Genomic DNA, 24,444 nt, shown 5'->3' on the forward strand with positions numbered 1-24,444 from the left:
CCAGTCACTGAGAATACTGGGCATAGACACTGTGAAAAAGGAACCCACATTGAAACCACAACACAGAATGCTTGCTCAAAACGTGTGAACTGAAACCAATTAGCTCAACTGCCCGATAAAACAAAAATTACAACCTTCTCTGTAAGATTTGAAGAAGCCAAGAAACTCATAACATAACACCCCAAATATCTGAGATATAATACAAAATAATTTGGTATATGAGAAGCAGTAAAATCTCTATTTGCATGAGAAGACACAATAAATAGATGGCAATGCTGAAGTAACACAGTCATACTGACAGAGCTGTGAAAACAGCTGCTACAAAAATCTCTAACAACTCCTGAAGTGAATAAAAAGGTAGAAGTCTCAAGAAAGAAACAGAAGACATAAAAACTAAGTGGAACCTTTAGAACTGAAAAATGCAATAAGAAATTATTGGACTCAATAGCAAAATAGAGACAACAGGGAAGAGTCTGTAACTTGAAGAGAGATCATTAGAAATTACCCAGTCTAAACAACTGAGAGGTAAAAAAAAAAAAAGATTTAAAAAAATGAACAGAGCCCCATGGAACTGTGGGGGTAATGATAAGAGATTGAACATTTGTGTCATCAGAATCCCAGAGGAGAGGAGAATGCATGCAGGGATAAAAACATATTCAAAGAAATAATGGCTGAAAACTTACCAAATTTGACAAAAGACATTAACCTACAGATTAAAGAAATTTTGTGAACCCCAAACAAATAATCTACCAAAGAAATCCACACCAAAATGCATCAAAATCAAACTACTAAAAACTAAAGACAAAGATCAGGCCTTAAAAGCAGCCAGAGAAAATCAACACATTACCTATAGAGGAACAAAAATTCAAATTATGGCAGATTTGCCATTAGAACCACAGAAGCCAAAGGAATTGGCACAACACTTCTTTTTTTTTTTTATAAAGATTTTATTTATTTATTTAACAGAGATAGACAGCCAGTGAGAGAGAGAACACAAGCAGGGGGAGTGGGAGAGGAAGAAGCAGGCTCATAGTGGAGGAGCCTAATGTGGGGCTCGAACCCAGAACGCTGGGATCACGCCCTGAGCCGAAGGCAGACGCTTAACCACTGTGCCACCCAGGCGCCCCAGCACATCACTTCTTAAATGCTAAAAGAAAAGAACCAGAATTCTATACCCAGCAAAAATATCCATCAGGAATGGAGATGAAATAAAGACATTGTCCAGGTAGCATAGACATTGTAACTATGTTTATTCTTCTGATCCATGAGCATGGAATGTTTTTCCATCTTTTTGTGTCTTCTTCAATGTCCTTCAGCAGTGTTCTGTAGTTTCTAGAGTATAGATCCTTTACCTCTCTAGTTAAGTTTATTCTGAGATATGTTATGGTTTTTGGTGCTACTGTAAATTGAATTGATTCCCTAATTTTTCTTTCTTCAGTCTCATTGTTCGTGTATAGAAATGCAACTGATTTCTGAGCATTGATTTTGTATCCTGCCGCATTACTGAACTGTTGTATGAGTTCTAGTAATTTGGGGGTGGAGTCTTTTGGGTTTTCCATATAAAGTATCATGTCATCTGTGAAAAGAGAGAGTTTGACTTCTTTGCCAATTGAATACCTTTTATTCTTTTTTGTTGTCTGATTGCTGTTGCTAGGACTTCTAGTACTATGTTGAACAATAATGGAGAGAGTGGCATCCTTGTCGTGTTCCTGATCTTAAGGGAAAGGCTCTCAGCTTTTCCCTATTGAGAATGATATTCACTGTAGGCTTTTCATAGATGGTTTTTATGAAATTGAGGAATGTACCCTCTATCCCTACACTCTGAAGGGTTTTAATCAGGAAAGGATGCTGTGTTTTGTCAAATGCTTTTCCTGCATCAATTGAGAGGATCATATGGCTCTTGTCTCTTCTCTTATTAATGTGATCTATCACACTGATTAATTTGCGAATGTTGAACCACCCTTGCATCCCAGGGATGAATCCCACTTGGTCATGATGGATAATCCTTTTAATGTACTATTGGATCCTATTAGCTAGGATCTTGTTGAGAATTTTGGCGTCCATATTCATCAGGGATATTGGTCTGTAATTCTCCTTTTTGATGGGGTCTTTGCCTGGTTTGGGGATCAAGGTAATATTGGCCTCATAGAATGAGTTTGGTAGTTTTCCTTCTGTTTCTATTTTTTTTTATACAGCTTCAGGAGAATAGTTATTATTTCTTCTTTGAATGTTTGGTAGAATTCCCCAGGGAATCCGTCAGGCCCTGGACTCTTGTTTTTTGGGAGGGTTTTGATCACTAATTCAATCTCTTCATGATTAATCAGTCTGTTTAGATAATCAATTTCTTCCTGTTTCAGTCTTCGTAGTTTATAGGTTTCCAAGAAGGCATCCATTTCTTCCAGGTTGCTTAATTTATTGGCATATAGTTGTTGATAATAGTTTCTAATGATCCCTCCTATTTCATTGGTGTTGGTCATGATCTCTCCTCTTTCATTCATACTTTTTTTAATTTGGGTCCTTTCTTTATTCTTTTGAATAAGTCTGGCCAGCGGCTTATTGATCTTATTAATTCTTTCAAAGAACCAGCTTCTAGTTTTGTTGACCTGCTCTACTGTGCTCCTGGTTTCTAATTCATTGATCTCTGCTTTAATCTTAATCAATTGTCTTCTCATGTGTGGGTTAGGCCTGTTCTTCTGTTCCATATCCAGCTTCTTCAGGTGAGAATATAAGGACTGCATTTTAGATTTTTCTATTCTTTTGAGTGAGGCTTGGATGGCTATGTATTTTCCCCATAGGACCACCTTTGCAGTGTCCCATAGGTTTTGCACCCATGTGTTTTCGTTCTCATTGGTTTCCATAAATTGCTTAAGTTCTTCTTTAATTTCCTGATTTACCCAATCATTCTTGAGCAGGATGGTTCTTAGTTTCCAAGTGTTTGAGTTTCTTCCAAATTTTTCCCTATGATTGAGTTCCAGTTTCAAAGCATCATGGTCTGAGAATATGCAGGGAATAATCTCAGTCTTTTGGTATTGGTTGAGACCTGTTTTGTGACCCAGAACATGGTCTGTTCTTGAGAATGTTCCATGGGCATTCAAAAAGAGTGAGTATTCTGTTGTTCTAAGGTGTAGTAGTGTTCCGTATGTATCTATGAGGTCCATCTGGTCCAGTGTGTCATTCAAAGCTCCTATTTCTTTGTTGATTTTCAGTTTAGATGATCTACTATTGCTGAGAGTGGAGTGTTGAAGTCCCCTACTATTAATGAACTTCTCAAACTCAATACCCAAGAAACAAATTGAATCAAAAAATGGACAGAAGATATGAACAGACACTTTTCCAATGAAGACATACAAATGACTAACAGACACATGAAAAAATGTTCAAAATCATTAGCCATCAGGGAAATTCAAATCAAAACCACATTGAGATACCACCTTATGCCAGTTAGAATGGCAAAATTTGGCAAGGCAAGAAACAACAAATGTTGAAGAGGATGTGGAGATAGGGGAACCCTCTTACACTGTTGGTGGGAATGCAAGTTGGTACAACCACTTTGGAAAACAGTGTGGAGGTCCCTCAAAAAGTTAAAAATAGAGCTACCCTATGACCCAGCAATTGCACTACTGGGTATTTACCCCAAAGATACAGACGTAGTGAAGAGAAGGGCCATATGCACCCCAATGTTCATAGCAGCATTGTCCACAATAGCTAAACTCTGGAAGGAGCTGAGATGCCCTTTAAGACGAATGGATAAAGAAGATGTGGTCCATATATACAATGGAATTTTACTCAGCCATCAGAAAGAACAATTACCCAACATTTGCAGCAACATGGATGGGACTGGAGGAGATTGTGCTAAGTGAAATAAGTCAAGCAGAGAAAGACAATTATCATATGGTTTCACTCATTTATAGAACATAAGAAATAGCAGGAAGACCGGTAGGAGAAGGAAGGGAAGAATGAAGCGGGGGTAAACAGAAGGGGGAATGAACCATGAGAGACTATGGACTCTGGGAAACAAACTGAGGGTTTCAGAAGGGAGGGGGTGGGGGGATGGACTAGGCCAGTGATGGGTATTAAGGAGGGCAGCACGTATTGCATGGAGCACGAGGTGTTATATGCAAACAATGAATCATGGAACACTACATCAAAAACTAATGATGTACTGTATGGTGACTAACATAATAAAACAAAGACTTGCCTAATACCATATATAATGATAAGAGAGAATGGATGCTTTGCCTCTAAGATGTGACACAAGGCATAAAAAATTTAAAAATAAAATAAATAAAAAATAAACAAGAAAAGAAAATAAAGACATTCTCCAATAAAAGAAAAGGGAATTTTAAAAGGATTTATTTATTTATTTGAGAGGAAGGGGGTAGTGGAGGGGCAGAAGGAGAGGGAGAGAGAATCCCAAGCAGCCTCCACGTGAGCACAGAGCCTGAGTCAGTTAAATGCCTGCCTTCAGCTCAGGTCATGATCCCAGGGGCCTGGGATCGAGTCCTGCATCGGGCTCCCTGATCAGCGGGGAGTCTGCTTCTCCTTCTCCTTCTGCTCCTCCCCTGCTTGTGTTTTCTCTCTCAAATAAATAAATAAATAAATAAATAAATAAATAAAAAGAATTTGACAGCAAAACCATGTAGTCCTTGATTTTTCACTCTAGGAAGGCTTTAAGTTATACATTCTATTTATTTAATGAATGTAGTGCTTCTTAGATTTTCTATTTCTTCTTGAATCAGTTTTGGTAATTCGTGTCTTTTTAGGTACTTGTCCATTTTTCTCGAACTTGTTGACTACACTGGGGTAACATTGATCAAGATACTCTACTATTTTTTAAACGTCTATAGCATCTTTTTCATTTAGAACAAAGGTTTCAATTTTTAAACAGTTTAGATTTACAAAGAAGGAGGAGGAAGAGGAGGAGAAAATAGAGTTCCCATATACCCCCTCACCCAGTTTCTTTATTAGCATGGCACACAGTACAATTCATGAACCAATACTGATATATTATTATTAACTGAAGTCCATACTTTATTCATATTTCTTTAGTTTTTACCCCAACGTCTTTTTCTATTCCAAAATCCCATTCAGGATACCACGTTATGTTTACTTGTCATGTCTCCTTATGTGGCTCCTCTTGGCTGTGATAGTTTCTCAGACTTTCCTCGGTTTTCATGACCTTGACAGTTTTGAGGAGTACTAGTCAGGTATTTTGTAGAATGTACTTCAATTGCAATTTGTCTGATGTTTTTCTTATTCAATTTTTTGGTCATTAGAGTAATGCAAAGAAAAGCCACAATAATACGCCAATTCACACCTATTAGGATGGCCATTACCAAAAAAAAAAAAAAAAAAAAGGAAAACAACACTTATTGGTGAGGATGTTGAGAAACTAAAACCCTTGTGTGCTGTTGGTAGGAATATAAAATGGTATAGCCACTGTGGAAAACAATTGGCAGTTTCTCAAAAAGTTAAACACAGAATACCATATGACCCACCAATTCCACTTCTAGGTATACTGAACCAGAGACTCAAACAGATACCTGTACACCCATGTTCATAGTAACACTCTTCACAATATCCAAAAGGTGGAAACAACTCAACTATCAATCAACAGATGAGTGGATAAGCAAAATATGGTGTATCTACACACTGAAATATTATTTAGGCATAAAGAGAAATGAAATTCTGATACATGTCACAACACAGAGGAACCTTGAAAATATTAGGCTGAGTGAAATAAGCCAAACCCAAAAGGGCAAATATTGCATGATTCCACTTAAATGAGGTACTAAAATAGGCAAATTCATAGAGACAGAAAGTAGAATAAAGTTTACCAGGAGCGGCACAGAAAGTGGGGCGTTACTATTCAATGGGGACAGTTTCAGTTTGGGAAGATAAAAGGTCCTGGATATGGATGGCAGTGATGGTTGCACAGCATAGTGAATGCACTTAATGCCACTGAGTTGTACACTTAAAAATGGTTGCAATGGGGGGGGTGCAATGGCGGGTGCCTGGGTGGCTCAGCTGGTTGAGTGTTCCACTTTTCATTTTGGTTTAGGTCACAATCTCAGGATCATGAGATCAAGCCCCACATCCAGCTCACGCTCACTCTCTCCCTCCCACCACACCCCCACTCATGCTCGTCCTCTCTCTCTCTCTCAAAAAAAAAAAAAAAGCTTGCAATGGTAAAAAGAAAAAAGCCAATCAGTGCCCTTTAATATTTTTGTTGCATTAATTATTTTAGTAAAATTTAGATTTCCGATTGATTCAAATTTCGTACCTCTGGTTCAGGTTTTTGTTTCTTCCCCTGTGTTCAGGTTCCTCTGTCCCTCCCTCCCTCTCTTATTCCTTTCCTTGTTAATAGTGGTTGCTGATACATGTCAGCGATGGCGTCCTCTCTATCCTGCTCATATCTGCATGCTTCATCCTCAAGAGTCAAGTCAGTATCATTAGGGTTAAGGGCCTACCGGACATGGTAGAATTAACCCCTTAGCTGTGCTGCAGGGGGCCATGGGTGATTTTCTTCCTATAATTCTGAGGATTAGGATCCTTTTTAGTGATGGAGGCATAGGAGCAGCACCAGCAACAAAGGCATTTTGTAGTGTGTGACCTCAGCATGCCACACAGTAAGTGCTCTCCCTTCACACAAGCAACAAATTGATGGACCCATATACTGCAAAGGGTATCAGTCTTCTACTGAGCAGTCTACAGAATGGGGCCAATGCCTGCTTGAGACACGCAACCCGTGGTCACAGGTGAAGAGTCATTCTCGAGTCTAGACTCAGTTATGGCTTATGCTTGAGACATAAGATTCAATCTGAGATACACAGATCCAGCTCATGACACATGACCCAGGGCCACTTTAAGGAGAGTCCCAATCCCATTCTTCTGTCCCTAAATACCAGTTATCAAAACTTCTGACTTGGGCCAGTTAAACCTTCCGCAGAGACTCCACAGAACCAAACAAATGCAGCACAAAGCAACACAGCTCAAAGTACACGCTCACCAGCAGACAGCAGAGCCAGGTAACAAGCCAAAATGACAGTTACCATTTACAACTGTTCTTGTTGCATCTTTTTCTTTTTGCCCTTTTTGTTTCCTCTAGTTTTAATTGAGCATTTTACATGATTGCATTTTATTTTCTCTTCATATATCAACGTCCTTTTGAAATTTAGTGATTGAACTACAGTTTCCAATATAGATTTTTAACTTTCAAATAACACTATGCCCCTTCAGACATTGTCTGAGGAAGTCTTTATTTCTTCTTCAGAAATTTTCCCTGCAGAAATTTGGGGGTAATCGGAGGGATCACTTCCTGTTTCCCTCCTCTGAAGGATCGTTATCCTGCCCCGTTGTTCCACGGCTGATTGTAGTCATTTCATACTCCCTCCAGCTGGTTTATAGTTGGATATCACATCTAGCAGCATGGGTGGAAGCATAAATCTGCATAAAGACTTGGTGATCTTTTTCATTAAATTCCTAACACGTTTGTCACACCCTGCTTAAAAGCACTGGATGATTCTCCACTGGGAAATAAACCACAACTTGAAAAACTGTACTACTACTCAAAAACAGATAGTGTTCTAAACCACATCATACAAGTCATGTGAGCTTGAACTGTTTTAACACTAACTCACTTAGAGGTCTATGTTCTAAGAGAAGGCTACAGTAACAGGAGCTCGATATGGTTTCAGATATCCCAAATTCTTTTTTTTTTTAAGATTTTATTTTAGAGAGAGAGCATGAACATGATGGGGGGAGGGGCAGAGGGAGAGTGAGAATCTCAAGCAGACGTCACCCTGAACGTGGAGCCTGATATGGGGCTCAATTTCATGACCCTGAGATCATGACCTGAGCCGAAATCAAGAGTCAGATGCTTAATCGACTGAGCCACACAGGAACCCCATCCTAAAAATCTAAAGATAAGACCACTGACATTTTTCCAGCAGCTAGCCTCAATTACAAATTCTGGCCAATTGCCGCCCAGACCCACTTACTAATCTTTATTATGTAACTACCCCTTTACTAACTCTGGCCTCTCAAATCCTCTGGGTACACTTCTCGGCTCCATTTGAGAGGACACCAAGACTCTGGCAAGGTAGTGCTCTCCCTTGCTAAGTCTGATGAACCCAACTTTGTATGATGAACTTGTTTCCCCAGGGTTTTTTGTTTTGTTTAACGTGGGCTTTGACAACCATGGATATGCTCCAAGGAAGTTCAGCAGGGACCCACCACAGCCACAGCCCAGGACCACCAGCTCCACTGAGGCCTCCACAGAAGGCACTCCACTGAGGCCTCTTGAGCTTTCCTGTCTGGGGTTACCTTCTTCATGATGAAGAGTTCAGGTCAGTACTAAGTTTGAGCTGCAGTCCCTTTTTGTTGAAATCCCAAATCTGTATGAGCTTTATTTTGTCTGTCCCAGGAAGAAAGTCCCCAAAACGTTTTAGTTATCTGAATAGATTTGTACTACTTTTAATTTTCCTTGGTGGCCATATTAGATATCTATTGCTGTGTAACAAATTACTCCAAAATTTAGCAGATTAAAAAATAATTATCTCACAGTTCCTGAGGGCCAGGACTCTGGGAGTGGCCCAAAAGCGCTAATGAAATTTCAGTCAGTCTGCTAGCTGGGGGAAAGCTTGCCTGGGAAGTATTCACTTCCAAGCTCATTCACATGGACAATGGCAGACCTTAGGTACTTGCTGTTGGCTGGAAATTTCAGTTCCACATCATCTGGGCCTCTTCATGGGCTTGCCGAGAGTCTTCATGAGAAGAAGGCAGCTGCCTTCTCCCAGAATAAGTGATCCAAGAGAGTGTATGAGACCAGAACTTAAGCTGCAGTCCTCTTATGACCTAATCTTAGTGCATACCACCAATTCTGCCAAATGCTACTGGTCACAGAGACCAACCTTGGTACAATGTGGGAGGAGACTACACAAGGATGTGACTACCTGCAGCTGGGGAGTCCAACCTGGGAGCCAACTTGGGGCTGCCTACCATGGTGAAGTCTGCCAAAGCACTGATATGTCAATATGTCTCCCATCAGCCTATCTATTGGCTATTGTGTGTCTACAAGAGCTTTCCTTAATAAGGCCCAACTCATGATCACAGAAGCCAAGATATCCTACACCAAAATGCAGTATGCCAGGAACTTAATAAATGTGTTCAACTGTTTAAAGTCTGTGAAACAGGCAATATTGTCCATACTTAATAAATGAAGAATAAGAAAAGTTAAGCAACTTGTTCTGTCATATAAGTCACAGGACCAGGCATTCCCAAGTCATCATTCTTCACCTTCTAGGATTTTTCCAGAACTCCTCACTTCTTGTTGAGTGGTTCCTGGCTCTAACCTAGTTCTTTCCAGCTTGATCTCCAAGCCCTCACTCACCTCACACTACCTCCATACTCCACTTTCCATCATCCTGTATGGATTTTAAGGTCCCTGTGTTCTTAGTGTTAGTCCTGCGGCAGAAATCTTTTGCCCATCCCTTTACGGTATCAGTCTTCTGAAATTTGTTGAGGCTAGCATAGGCAAATTTCATAAATATTCCACATGTGCTTGACATGAGGAAGTTTTCATGTTGAATGTGATGCTCTTCTGAGTTCATTAAGCTGGGCTTGTTAATTGTATTATTCAAACCTATATTTTTACTGAGTTTAAAAAAAATTTTTTTATTTAAATTCAATTTAGTTAGCATATACTGCATTATTAGTTTCAGGGGTAGAATTTAGTGATTCATCAGTTGCATATAACACCCAGTGCTCATTCCATCACGTGCCCTCTTTAATGCCCATCACCCAATTACCCCATCCCCTCCCCTCCCCTCCAGCAACCCTGTTCGTTTCATAGAGTTAAACGTCTCTTATGATTTGCCTCCCTCTCTGTTTTCATTTTATTTTATATTTCCTTCCCTTTCTCTGTGTTCACCTGTTTTGTTTCTCAAATTCCATATATGAGTGAAATCATATGGTATTTCTTTTTCTCTGACTCATTTCACTTAGCATAATACTCTCTAGTTTCATCCACATCATTGCAAACGACAAGATTTCATTCTTTTCGATGGTTCAGTAACTTACTGACTTTTCTCGTGTTTGATCGAATTACTGAGGAATATTAAAATCTCTACTATAATAGACGATGTTGATTTTTCCTTGCAAATCTGCGTGCATCTGTATGTTATTAGTACACACAAGTTTTATCTTCTGGTAAACCTAATCTATCACCATTATCTCAGGCCCACTTTTACCCCAGGAGAGGAGACGAGAGGAAAGAGATGAAAGGGGGAGGGAGACTAGGGGGAGCCAATTACAGATAGGTTTACATTGAAGTCCAACCTCCTCCTTGCAAAGGGAAGATAACTAGCCTTCCCAATAGCCTGCAACCCACACGGTGGTTAAAATTCTTGGGATGGATTACTTCCTTCCTCCTAAGAACATAGCCAAGTTTCCTTGTTGCTTCTTTCTGGGAAGCAGAGTATGTTTTTTGCTCACCCTCCCACTGGCGGTACAGCCCATAGGGGTCCCAGCTTTACACAAAGGCTTCCTGTTTGAAACTTCACACGAGCAGGCCCGGACTTTAAGGTTTTCTGCATTATGCTGAGTGCAGGTAGAACCCCCTTCCAGGCTTCCTGGTTTCATTTCATTTGGGGTCCTGCAAACTCCTGGTCGCTCAGCAATATGGTAACAAAAAGTTTTTAAAATTATTTTATCTAGAATTTTAGATGAACCCTTCAAAGCATCATTCAGAGCCTCTCCAGATTGCTTCAAATCCTTGAAATCCTATTCGTCCCTCATGGTTCAGTTCAAATACAGCTGCTTTCATCAAACTCTGATCCATCAACCACCCCCCACCCCATATCCAGTGGAAATTAATAGCGTCTTCCCGTTTTTCACTGGGCCGTCTCCACCTGGGTTATAGCAACTGCGACAACCACCCTTACTTTTCAGAGTTATATTTGTATCCTTCTCTCCCCAGTAAAAAGGCAACCCAGTAACTGGAACCTCTGTCAGGTCATTGGGTCCCCATCCCCACTCCAGCCCTGTTCACTCCCTGCCTCCAGAGAGGGGAGCAAAAGGTTCATCTAAAGATGGTGTTTCCAACTGTTGAATGGCTTCAAATTTTTCATTGAAACCTATGGCTAGACATTCTGATCACAGAGCTATCCAATCCTACGAGAGTGGGTTCATGGTAATGTCCTGTTCAAGAGAGCACTGGCTGCCTTCGTTGCATTGGCTACTCTGCGATGTGCTCCTCAAGAAACAACAGATTTTCCAAAAGGACCCCGGATAGACCCCTACTTCAAGGGCCTTTTAGATGCTGACAGGTGTGCAGATTCAAATAGAATCTCCTATCTCCTGTCCATTTACTGAACTTGACTGTAATTCAACAGATACGGATTGAATCATTTTAAACAGTTTTAAGTTAGTCAGATTTCACATCATACAGTATCGAAAACTTTTTAATAGCACCCTTAAGATCAATGCACAGCGTGTCTCTGACATGAGACACTAACAAGAGAGGACTCCAAGGTTGTTGCCACCGGGAACCAGGAGAGGGTGAGGCACGAGGCGGGAGTCCCACCGCGCGTACGGTGTAGACGGCTCACTAAACCCTGCACAGCATGAGCAACTTCCTAGGAACGCACCCTGCATCGCAGCCGCTGCGCGAAGGCATTTCCAGGACACCGCTGTTCGGCGGCCACGCGGCATCCCCACATTCAGGCCCACGTGCTGGAGGCTCGCTGCTTTACAGTCAGTTTCGACGCTGAGAAAACACTTCCAGAGAAACAACAAGGCAAGGGGATAAAAACACTACACTAGCAACCAGAGAAGTTAACTTGGATTAGTTGTGCGCTTGCAAGGCCCTTCAGAGGGCAGCTCCATACTGACGCGGAAGAGCATCGGCCTTAGCTCACCTCACAGCGGTTCCGAGCTAAGGCGTCAAGGAGGCAGCCTAACCGCCCCTCCCAGCCAGCCGAGCCCGCTGAGCACACGCCCGCTGCCGTCCGCCTCCTCGCCCTTCTCATCTCTGTGCCGGGGAGAGAGGTCCAGCACCGGCCCGCGCAGGAGAACAGGTGCAGGAGCACCGACTCACTACCCGGGGGCGTTATTATCCTGCGGAGAAATGGGAATAGGACAAGGAAACCCAAACAGCAGCGGGGCTAGCCTCAGCAGCCTTTCTGCGTGATGTCTAGTCCCGACGACTTGGTGATTTCCAAAGTTGTAAACACCTGTTCGAAAGGAAGAAAACCAAGCACATTTATATCTAGCCATCAATATTTCAGTGTTGCTTTAAGAAAACACGTTTTGAATATTACATCTAGGTTAACCTTTATTTTTTTTTATTTTTTGTAAAGATTTTATTTATTTATTAGAGAGAGAGACAGCCAGCGAGAGAGGGAACACAAGCAGGGGGAGTGGGAGAGGAAGAAGCAGGCTCCCAGCGGAGGAGCCTGATGTGGGGCTCGATCCCAGAACGCCGGGATCACGCCCTGAGCCGAAGGCAGACGCTTAACGACTGCGCCCCCCAGGCGCCCCCTAGATTAACCTTTAAAATCTATGAAGCAGTTACTAATACAAAATCTTTCTGACGATAGGCTTTATATCAGTTTTTCAAACTACGCCAACTGAAATCAGCAAAAACACAACCCTATCTCCCTACCTCACCACATGTGGGGTGAATTCCCACGGTGTCATCCAGTAGCTGCTTTGTGAGCCCACATTTCATCGCGGCTGCAAACCCTTGGGTGATCTCACCGGCGTTCGGTCCGAGAACATGGAATCCTATCACCCGATACTTGAAAACGCAAACAGAAGAAAGCCAGTAGGTTAATGATCTGAATGGGAGTCTATTTATTGCAAGTTCACAGTTAACATTTACGGCAGCTGCTACAGAAAAAGAACTCTAATGTTGAACCGAGCAGAGAACATTATCATGAAACTGAACCACCGTAAGAATCTGTTAAATGAGCCAGTAAATGCACATCCAGAGTTAATTTGCACTCAAATTTACTAGAACAAGCAATTTACCCACTGCATGAAGGAGTTCATTAGTATGATGTAAATTCCCAAATTATGCTGAGATAGTGCTAAACAACAACATAACAAATCTGAATTAAAGTCCAACGCTGGGGGCGCCTGGGTGGCTCAGTCCTTAAGCGTCTGCCTTCGGCTCAGGGCGTGATCCCAGGGTCCTGGGATCGAGCCCCCATCTGGCTCCCCGCTCCGCTAGGAGCCTGCTTCTTCCTCTCCCACTCCCCCTGCTTGTGTTCCCTCTCTCGCTGGCTGTCTCTCTCTCTGTCGAATAAATAAATAAAATCTTAAAAATAAATAAAGTCCAACGCTGGAATAATTCTAGGGCATCAGGGTTTGGAAATGCAGTGGTTCCTGGCCCAGGAAGCGAGCTACCCGGCTCCTGACGTAACTAGGCAGAGATCAAGGAGGGGCCAGAGCGGGGCTTTCAGCCAGGCCTGCGCGCAGGGAGGGACGGGGCGCGGGGACCAGCGGACCCACAAGACAGGGAGCCAGAGCCAGAGCGCATCTCCAAGGTAGCGCTGCGATGGTTTTCCATCAGACGCGGGTCTTCATTTTGATGTTCAGCAGTGAAAATGCTCAACAGGCAAGAGAGAAGGCAGAAGGGCAGAAGAGAGACCTCCGCTGCCACGTTCTGGAGAAAGAACAACGCGCACGCCACCGCACGCACACGTAACGGGCGCTCACAGGAGGGCCCCAGGAGCAGCGCTTCTCACAGGGCTGGCCGCCAGAGGCCACGGAGCTGTGTGTGAGGAGGGGCAGTTCTCGGGGCCCCACGGAAGGCTCCTGCGCTGGAATCTCTGAGACGGGGCATCCTGCAGCAAAGTGGGGGAAGGGGGGCAGCCTGGAGACACAAAGGACCTCTGATGAAAATCTCCACTTCCAAATGAAAATGAAGGCAGGTCAAGTGAGAGGGCAAACCTCATTCACACTTTTCACCCAAGAGCCACAGGGAGGTAGGAAGCACCAGGGTGATACTCTAGAAATAGCAATTTGGATGGCGGTAGAAGGAGGGGCAAGCTCTGCTGCGGACGGCGCGCAGTGTGCAAGAGCGGCGGACGGAGAGTGGAGGGAGTGGCAAGGGACAGAGCACAGGGAGTCCAAAGAGGAGTGGAAAGACCGTGAAATTCTGCCCCAGGCCCACCAGTGAACACCTCTGTCAGGAGATCAGAAATATCTTGGCTGTGGCAGGGGCTCTAGCAACCTGCTCCCAGTCCCGCTCACTTCAGGGAGCAGCAGTACGTGCAGACCGTCTCTGCCTGCTCCCTTTGGAGAGGCCTCCCACAGCTGGCATGACGGTGAGCTCAGATCACTCATGTCCAGTCAGAACGAGCACCCCACAACCGGCACCACCCCCGGGGAGCACAGCCCTGCGGTGTTTCTGGGGCGCTCTGACCAGTATCCCCTGCACACCTCTGCCAGGGCCAAGGGACTAAGTTCTAGAGCTCTGGGTGCCTTCACTGCTCAGGCAATGGGGCACCTGCCAACTGGCCATGAGCCTGTGACACCTGTCTTCTGTTACACTGCGAATTCGATGGATTCGAGAGAAGATGACCATTACTTTGTAGACTTTATACAAATATCAGTTATCACTGTTCACACGTATCTAATTTTGCTTCACCTCCCAGGTTATAAATTCTTAAAAAGGGAGGAATGAAGTCCTACTGCTTTCTATGCTCAGTGTTCTTTACAAAACAAGTCATACAAAAGCTGCGCTTTCCACTACGATAACGAAGGCGTCTATCACCAATTCCATGCTCACCTCAAGAGCGGGGAAGGCAGAGAGCCTCCGCCCACCGGCTTTCCACCCCACTGATTCTTCTTTAATGAAAGCCTTCATTAGTAATCAGTTAATTAACTAGTTCTCACTTCATGCAAGCATCTCTTTCTAAAGGCTTCTGACACACATTTGGTCAATTTACAAAATGCACACACATACCCTCCATTTTATTAGTTGATGACCAAAACTTTCCCAGGTCATCTGGCTCTAAACTGCCAAGTTAGATAGCTCTGGAAAGGGACAACTTTCAATGATTTTTTTTTTGAGATGGTATTAGTGAACCCCCATTACCATCTGTCATGTGTTCAACCTCCACAAACATATGGACTGGGTAACATTTCGAAGGATTTCTGCCTCGCCCTGAAAGCGGTCTTTAAAGAGATCATTCAAACCCAAAGACTAGATTAAAAGCGACAGTTTAAAATGACAGCTTTTTAGCTTCCGATCATATTACGTACATTGTCAGATTTGTTGCAAATTATTTTTGCATAACAAGTATTGTTGTCTCTGCCGGCCACTGTCCATTCAAGGGGCCAGAACAAAGTATGATACACCTGCAAGACAAGGACAAATAGGCCAAGATTAATGTCTGTGAAAACCACTCCCTGATACGCTCTTTAATTGTATAAAAATGATTATCTCTAGAACAGCTTTCACAAATTTAAAGTGTCACGATCTCGACTTATGTACGTCTGATGGGAGCATCTGGCCGCCGTTCCTGTAATACCAGCTGCACAAGTGTGTGGACCTTTTTTTTTTTTTTTTTGCTCTGCTGTCAGTCCAAAAAATCTCCTAATTAATTAAATTCCATTTTCAAACATGGGCAATGCAGTAGGCCCTGTGGCACCTAAGAAGGTAAATAAAGACCGAGATTCTGCTTCAGTGAATTTACAACCTGCCTACAAGGTTCACAGTCACACCACATCTCGGAAAAGCAGAAGAAATAAAATAGTTCCAGCCGTTCACGGCCATTAAGAACACCACCTCTGCTACTTGAGAGCCCACCCTCCAGTGCTCTGAGTGCACCTGTAAGGCCCCTCGATCTGGCCTGGTCAGCTGGGAGCCCGGACAAAGCACAACACATCCTCTACTCGTGGGGGCTACGCTGCCCCAGCCTGTTCCTCCTAATCTCGCCATAAAGAAGGTGATGGATTAATGTCCGCTGCCAGGGAAGAAATGAATTCCAAACTAAAATCCACAGTGGAAGGATTTAAATACTGATTCTTTGTTCTTTAATAGGATTATGTATATTTTGAATTTTGTCTTAATTATTGTTTTTATAAAAATGATACAAGGTTATCACAAGAATAATGCAGTGCAGAAAGTCACGAAGGAAGTAAAAAAAGAAAACTAAAAACCGCCATCCAGAAATAAATATTTTAAATGTTAGGGAAGCATCAATTGTTGGTGCATAGGTAACAACAATGAGATTTTTATTTAAAAGACATCATAGAACACAGTTACTAGTAATAAAAACTGTTACATTTTACTTGTATTTAACAGAAGAGAAACTCTTCCACATAATTTAATACAAACTTTTCAATCTCTGATAAGTGTTTCTTTACCTCAAGACAGTATTTCCTAAAATACAGGTTAAGAAAAGAGATGGTGAAAGCTCTGGGGTTTCAAACAAGATTTTCCCAACAGCAACCTTGTTCCTGGGCTGTCCTGTGCCATTCTGCTCACACGCCCCACTTCCCTTTCCTTCTTTCTCCGGTCTGTGGTCTGTCTTTGTTGTTCCTTTTAGTACTTTGAAGAAAGATTTTATTTTATTTAAATCTTTGGTCCTCGTGGTTCAAAGTGGGTGTGAAGTGTGGACCTAACTTTCCTTGTCTCTTGAATGGCCATCCACTTATTCTAACACCCTTAACTGAGTGTCTCATCCCACTGATTTAAAATAAAATTACCACCTTTATCATGAATGAGTTCTTCTAAGCATTTGAATCAATTTCTGGGTTTCATATCCTGCTCCACTCATCTTTCCGTCCACCTGTCTGCCGCTATGGCGTGATTTTAATTACTACAGCTATATGATAAACTTTAATCTCTAGTAGGACTCGTCTCCCCACTGCTCTCCTTATTCAGAATCTGTTATTGCTTGTCTCTTTTTTAATTTATCAAATTATGCACAATTATTAGACGTGATTTTCAAAGCTCTATTATGAAAACAACAGCCTCTGCCTCCCATGCCCATTTCAATCAATCAGAGGCAACTGCTTTCTCTTTTTCTTTTTTTTAAAGAGTATGTTTTCTTACTGCTGGGTCAGCAGATCAGTGCTGCAGTAGTATTCGCCTGGTGTAGAAATGATTTTATTTTGTTGGTCTCATTTTATTCAATTCTTTACCATTTGAAGCCTGTCTTATCCAAAATGCAGACTTCAGACATTAAGGTATTTCCACTTTTTCTCCTCTTCTGTCAGTTTAATAAACATCATAGCGAGCACTCTTTCTCCTTCCAGAACTACGTACTTTGTAAATGAGTTATGGGCAAGAGAAAATGCCCATGAGTTGGCCCAAGTCAGCACCTCGGGATCAATGGTTCACAACCTTGACTGCTCATTAAAATCCCGGGTGGGGGGGCGGCACATGCCCAAGCATCTCTGGGGAAGGGGCCAGGCACTGAAATCAGCATCTCTGGGTTGCTTTCACCTCTTTTATTTTATTTACCTCCATGTTTCTAAATAACATGCTTATGTCGAGTTTTCCACTTTAGGCTTTACTGACTTGCCTCTCTCTACTGGAGAGGGGGATTTAACTCCTTTTCTTCCCCAGCACCTACCACCCACTGGACATTCTTCCTGCCCCACCCACCACCCCTCCATCCTCCCAATTATAGTTATATTCTCAGCTAGATCAGTATCAGTGTTTCCTTTACTAAGTCAAAGTTATTCATAGACAACTGGATATTCACACACAAAGGAATGAAGTTGGACCCCTACCTCACATCATACACAAAAATTAACTCATAAGCCAAAACTTTTATAAAACTCTTAGAAGGAAACACAAGCATAAATCTTCATGATTTTGGACTGCGCAATAGTTTATTCAATGTGATGTCAAAAACACAACAGAAAAAAAGAGCAAAGTGGATTTCATCAAAATGAAAGACTTTTGGAGCTTCAAAGGAAACCATCAAAAGAGTCAAAAGACAACCTGCCGAATGGGTGAGAGTTTTTATAAATCATCTCTCTGATAAGAGACTTGGACGTAGAACATATGAAGAACTCTTAGAACTCAATGAAAAGACAACCCAATTTTTAAAAGGGCAAAGGATCTAAATAGACATTTGTCCAAAAAAAGATGTACACCTAGCCAGTAAGGTGACGAAAGGACTCCCACTATCATTAGTCATCAGGGAAATGCAAATGGAAACTGTAAAGAGATACCACTTGATTGGTGTTTTAGTTTCCCAGTGCTGTGCTAACAAATTACCACATCTTGATGGCTTAAAAACAAAGGAGTTAATATTCTTACAGTTCTGAAGACCGGAAATCTGAAATCAAGGCGTCTGCACAGCCAGGCTCCTTCCGAAGGCTCTAAAATGAGAATTCCTTGCCTCTTTTAGCTTCTGGTGTCTCCAGGTGTTCCTCGGCTTTAGCTACACAACTCCAATCTCTGCTTTTGCTTTCACACGGCCTTCTCCTCTTCTGTCTTATAAGCACACTTGTCCTTGGGTATAGGGCCAGAAAATCCAGGACAATTTCATCTCAAGATTCTTAACTTAATTCCACCTGCAAAGACCCTTTTTCCAAGTAAGGTCACACCCACAGGTTCCAGGGGTTAGGCTGTGGACATATCTTTTTGGGAGTCACCATGCAACCCACCACAGATAGCTATAATCGAAAAAGACAGATAATAACAAGTGTTGGCGAAGATGTGGAGAAACTGGAAACCCTCATATGTTGTTGCTAAGAATGTAAAATGGTACAGCTACCTTGGAAAACAGTCTCCCAGTTCCTCAGAAAGTTCAACATAGAGTTACCTGTGACTCAGTAATTCTACTCTTAGGTATAGACAAGAAAACGGATAGCACTATGTCCGCACGAGAACTTGTACAGGAATACTCAGAGCAGCTTTATGGCCAAAAAGTGGAAACAATCCACATGTCTGTCAACTGATGAATGGATACATAAAATGTGGTATTGTCCATATAATGGATTATTATTCAGCAATAAAAAGAAATGAAGGACTGGCACATGCCACAACAAGGATGAATCTTGAAAACTAGCTTACGCTAGGAGAAAGAAGCCGGTCACGAAGGACCACATACTAAATGACGCCACTTACAGGAAATGCCCACAACAGGCAGGTCTACAGAGACTGAAAGTAGATTAATGGCTGCCTGGAGCCGAGGGTGAGGGGATAGAGGAACACAGGGAGAGACTGCTAACAGGGGCCAGGTTTCTTTCTGGTAGTGAGCATACAAATCCGTGAAGATACTAAAATCTACTAAATTGCACATGTAAGTGGTTACCTGTATGCTGTAGTTCTTCTAGGTAAGTAAAGCTATTTTTTTTTTAAATCACATCTGAGTCACATAGTAAACTATGGTTATTTTACTCTCATGAATTTTTATGGAATTAAAGAGTATCTTGTTTTGCATTAGACTTAATTTTCCCTCTACTAACCCTGATTTATCCCAAATCTTAACTATACGGTATTCTAATCCATGAACACTCAATGTCTTTCGAATTATTTAGGTCTTATTTCTTTTAACAATGTTTCAAAGTTTTCAGTGTACACATCTTTTGCCATCTTAGTTAAATCTATTCCTAAGTATTCTTTTTAATGTTATTGTAATTGTTTTTAAATTTCCTTTTTGGAGAGCTCATTGCAAGCACATAGAAATACAACCAATTTTTGTGTGTTTTCATGCCCTGCAACTTTGCTATATTCATTTGGTTCTATTTTGGCCTGAATTATGTCACACCCTCAAAATAAATTTGTTCTTTGAAATTCTAACCCCTAATACTCCAGAATGTAACCATATTTGGATAGGGACTTTAAAGAGGTAATTAAAGTGGGACCGTTAGGGTGGCCCTAATCCAATATGACTGTGTCCTTACAAGAAAAGGAAATTAGGACACAGGCACTCAGAGGGAAGATGATGTGAACACATGGGGAAAAGACAGCCATCTACAAATCAAGGAGGGGGGCATGGAATATCTTTCTGTCATGGCCCACAGAAAGAACCCACTCTGCTGACACCTTGGGCTTAGATTTCTAGCCTCCACAACTGAGAAAATAAAAATCTGTCTTTCATATGAACAGACACTTTTCCAAAGAAGAAATCCAGGTCGCTAACAGACATGTGAAAAGATGCTCAACATCACTGGGAATCAGGGAAATACAAATCAAAACCACAATAAAATACCACCTCACACCAGTCAGGATGGCTAAAATTAACAACTCAGGAAACGACAGATGTTAGTGAGGATGAGGAGAAAGGGGATCCCTTTTGCACTGTTGGTGAGAATGCAAATTGGTGCAGCCGCTCTGGAAAACAGTATGGAGGTTCCTCAAAAAGTTAAAAATAGAGCTACCCTAGGACCCAGCAATTGCATTACTAAGTATTTACCCAAAGGACACAAAAACATTGATTTGAAGGGACACCTGCACCCCAATGTTTATAGCAGCAATGTCCACAATAGCCAAACTACGGACAGAGCCCAGATGTCCATCGACAGATGAATGGATAAAGAAGATGTGGTACACAAAAACAAACACATAGATCAATGGAACAGAACAGAGAACTCAGAAATGGACCCTCCACTCTATGGTCAACTAATTTTCAACAAAGCAGGAAAGAATACCCAATAGAAAAAAAGTCTCTTAAACAAAAGATGTTGGGAAAATTGGACAGCCACATGTCGAAGAATGAAACTGGACCATTTTCTTACACCATACACAAAGATAAACTCAAAATGGATGAAAGACCTCAATGTGAGACAGGAATCCATCAAAATCCTAGCGGAGAACACAGGCAGCAACCTCTTTGACCTCAGCCGCATTAACTTCTTCCTAGACACGTCTCCAAAGGCAAGGGAAACGAGCAAAAATGAACTATTGGGACTTTGTCAAGATAAAAATCTTCTGCACAGCAAAGGAAACAGTCAACAAAACTCAAAGGCAACCTACAGAATGGGAGAAGATATCTGCAAATGACATATCAGATAAAGGGCTAGTATCCAAGATCTATAAAGAACTTATCAAACTCAACAACCAAAGAACAAATAATTCAGTCAAGAAATGGGCAGAAAACATGAACAGACACTTCTCCAAAGAATACATACAAATGGTCAACAGATACATGAAAAAATGCTCAACATCATTTGTCATCAGAGAAATACAAATCAAAACCACAATGAGATTCCACCTCACATCAGTCAGAATAGCTAAAATTAACAAGAAAGGAAAGGACACTCATTGGTGAGGATGCAGAGAAAGGGAAACCCTCTTACACTGTTGGTGGGAATGCAAGCTGGTACAGCCACTCTGGAAAACAGCACAGAGGTTCCTCAAGAAGTTAAAAATAGAGCTACCCTAGGACCCAGCAATTGCACTACTAGGTATCTACCCCAAAGATATAAACATAGTAATATAAAGGGGTACCTGCACCCCAATGTTTATAGCAGTAATGTCCACAATAGCCAAACTATGGAAAGAGCCTAGATGTTCATCGACAATGGAATGGATAAAGATGTGGGGTGTGTGTGTGTGTGTGTGTGTGTGTGTGTGTGTAATGGAGTATTACTCAGCCATTGGAAAGGATGAAATCTTACAATTTACATCAACTTGGATGGAACTGGAGGGTATTATGCTGAGTGAAATAAGTCAATCAGAGAAAGACGATTATCATATGGTTTCACTCATATGTGGAATATGAGAAACAGCACAAAGATCATAGGGGGAGGGGTAGAAAACTGAATGGGAAGAAATCAGAGAGGGAGACAAACCACGAGGGACTCTTTTTTTTTTTTTATAATTTTTATTTTGTTATATTAGTCACCATAACGAGGGACTCTTAACTATAGGAAACAAACAGGGTTGCTGGAGGGGAGGTGGGTGGGGGTTGGGGTAACTGGTGATGGGCATTAAGGAGGGCACATGATGTGATAAGCACTAGGTGTTATACGCAACTGATGAATTACTGAACTCTACATCTGAAACAAAGGGTGTAGTTTATGCCGGCTAATTGAATTTAAAAAAAGAAAAGAAAATGTGGTATATACATACAATGGAATATTACTCAGTGATCAAAAAGAATGAAATCTTGCCATTTGCAGTGATATGGATGGAACTACAGGGTATTATGCTAAGTGAAATAAGTTAGTCAGAGAAAGACAAATACCATATGATTTCACTCATGTGGAATGTAAGAAACAAAACAGATGAACACAGGGGAAGGGAAGGAAAAATAAAATAAGATAAAAACAGAGAGGGAGGCAAACCATAAGAGACTCTTAAATACAGAGAACAACCCTGAGGGTTGTTGGAAGGAGGGAAGGGGTAAGTGGGTGATGGGCCTTAAGGAGGGCACTTGATATAATGAGCACTGGGTGTTATTTGCAACTGATGAATCATTAAATTCTACTCCTGAAACCAATACTACACTATATGAATTTAAATTAAAAAATCTTTCATATATGGCCTTTATCATGTTAAGGAGTTCCCTTCTAATTCTTAGTTTATTGTTTTTTTTAATGAGTATTAAATTTTGTCAAATGCTTTTTTTGCATCAACTGAGATTATCATGTGGGGTTTTTTTTCCCCCTCATCCTATTAATATGATATAATACAATGACTGGTTTTCATATGTTGGACCATCCTTATATTCTGGGAATAAATACCACTTCATTATGACATATAATCCTGTTAATATGCTGCTTCATTTGGTCTTTTGAAGATTTCTGCATTCATATTCATAAAGGATTTTGTCTATCCTTTTCTTGTAGTGTCTTTGCCCAAGGTGGAAAGGTAGTAGTGGCCTCATGGAAAGTTAGAAAATTATCAGTGTTAATTCTTCTTTAAATGTCTGGTGACCAGTGAAACAATCTGGTTCTGGGCTTTTGTTTGTTAGTTCTTTGATTCACAATTGATCCATCACCTTCCTAGTTCAGATTTTCTTTTGCTTTATGACTTAGTTTCTGCTGTTTATGTGTTTCTAGTAATGTATCACTTTCTCTACGTTATCCAATGTGCCGGTGTAAAATTGTTCATGGTACTCTTTTATAATTAAAAAGGATAATTTCTGTAAAATAAGAAGTAATGTCCTCACTTTCATGTATGATTTTAGACATCTGAGTGTTCTTTTTTCCTAGTCAATCTAGCTAAAAATTTATTTCTGTTGGCCCTTTTTCAAACTTTTCCTTCTGTTACTGATTTCTAGTTTCATTCCACTGTGATCAGAAAAGATATATGATTTCAATCTTAAAATTTACTAAGACTCATCTGGTGCTCTAACATATGGTTTATCCTGGGGAATATTCCATTTGCACTTGAGAAGAATGTGTATTCTGCTGTTGCTGGGTGGGGTGCCCTAATGCACGTTAATCTAATTGGTTTATAGGTGCTCAAGTACCCCACTTCTGAACGCTGTCTAGTTGCTTTAGCCATTATTGAAGGAAGGGTATTTTAAAGTCTCCAACTATTACTGCAGAAGTATCTATTCCTCTTTGTCTTTCTGTCAGTTTTGCCTCACATGTTTTTGGGCTGTATATGTTTACAACTGTTACATATTTTTGCTATACTGAATTTTTAAATCAATCCATAACATCCTTCTTTCTCTGCTGTAACTTTATTTTTTTAAGATTTTATTTATTTATTTGAGAGAGAGAGAGAGGCAGCCAGCGAGGGAGGGAGCACAAGCAGGGGGAGTGGGAGAGGAAGAAGCAGGCTCATAGCGGAGGAGCCCGATGTGGGGCTCGATCCCAGAACGCCGGGATCACGCCCTGAGCCGAAGGCAGACGCTTAACTGCTGTGCCACCCAGGCGCCCCCACAGGTCACATTTTATACCATACATGCTCATTAACTTGGATTTATAATTATGTTTAATACAGTTCCCTTTTAAATCAGAGAGCCAAAAGAGAGAAGTTATAAACCAAACCAAAAGTGCAATAACACAGGTTATTATATGTACCTAAGAAGTTATCCTTACTAGTGTTGACTTTTCCTATAGCTTCCAGTTACTATCTGGTGTCCTTTCATTTCTGTCTGAAGGAGTCTTTTCGGCATTTCTTTGGGGCAGGTCTACTAGTAATGAATTCACTCAGCTTTTGTTTTTCTGGAAATGCCTTATTATCCTTTGTTTTCGAAGGACAGCTTTGCCCGATACAGAATTCCTGGATGATGGTTTTCTTTCTGGACTTTAACTACGTCACCCCACTGTCTCCTGGCCTCCACTGCTTCTAATGAAAAGCCAGCAGTTTACCACCTTATTAAAGATCTTTTCATATGATGCATTGCTTCTCTCTTGTTGCTTTTAAAACTAGCTTTTTTTCTTAGGGTTCAAACAATTTGACAGTAATGCATGTCAGTGTTAATCTCTGAGTTTACCCTGCTTGGCTGTCTTTCAGATGCTTGGATGTGTAGGTTTATGTATTTCATCAAATCTGGGAAGTTTTGCCCA

The 24,444-nt window shown here is 41.4% G+C and overlaps 1 protein-coding gene across 1 annotated transcript in view; it reads right to left on the minus strand.

Moving 5' to 3' along the window:
* Nucleotides 1-11,446: 11,446 nt before the first annotated feature.
* The window catches only part of TXNRD3 (thioredoxin reductase 3), a 58,032-nt gene continuing 45,034 nt past the window's right edge, over nucleotides 11,447-24,444 (minus strand). The window contains exons 14-16 of the mRNA XM_045812353.2: nucleotides 15,274-15,369; nucleotides 12,665-12,799; nucleotides 11,447-12,233 (exon numbers count right to left, since the gene is read on the minus strand). Coding sequence (XP_045668309.2) covers nucleotides 12,165-12,233; nucleotides 12,665-12,799; nucleotides 15,274-15,369 — 300 coding nt within the window. The 3' untranslated portion in view covers nucleotides 11,447-12,164. The remainder of the gene's footprint in view (nucleotides 12,234-12,664; nucleotides 12,800-15,273; nucleotides 15,370-24,444) is intronic.

The sequence above is a fragment of the Ursus americanus genome, chromosome 14 (assembly GCF_024610735.1).
Source record: "Ursus americanus isolate L20-20 chromosome 14, mUrsAme1.1.p, whole genome shotgun sequence".
In the NCBI taxonomy this organism is placed as follows: domain Eukaryota; kingdom Metazoa; phylum Chordata; class Mammalia; order Carnivora; family Ursidae; genus Ursus; species Ursus americanus.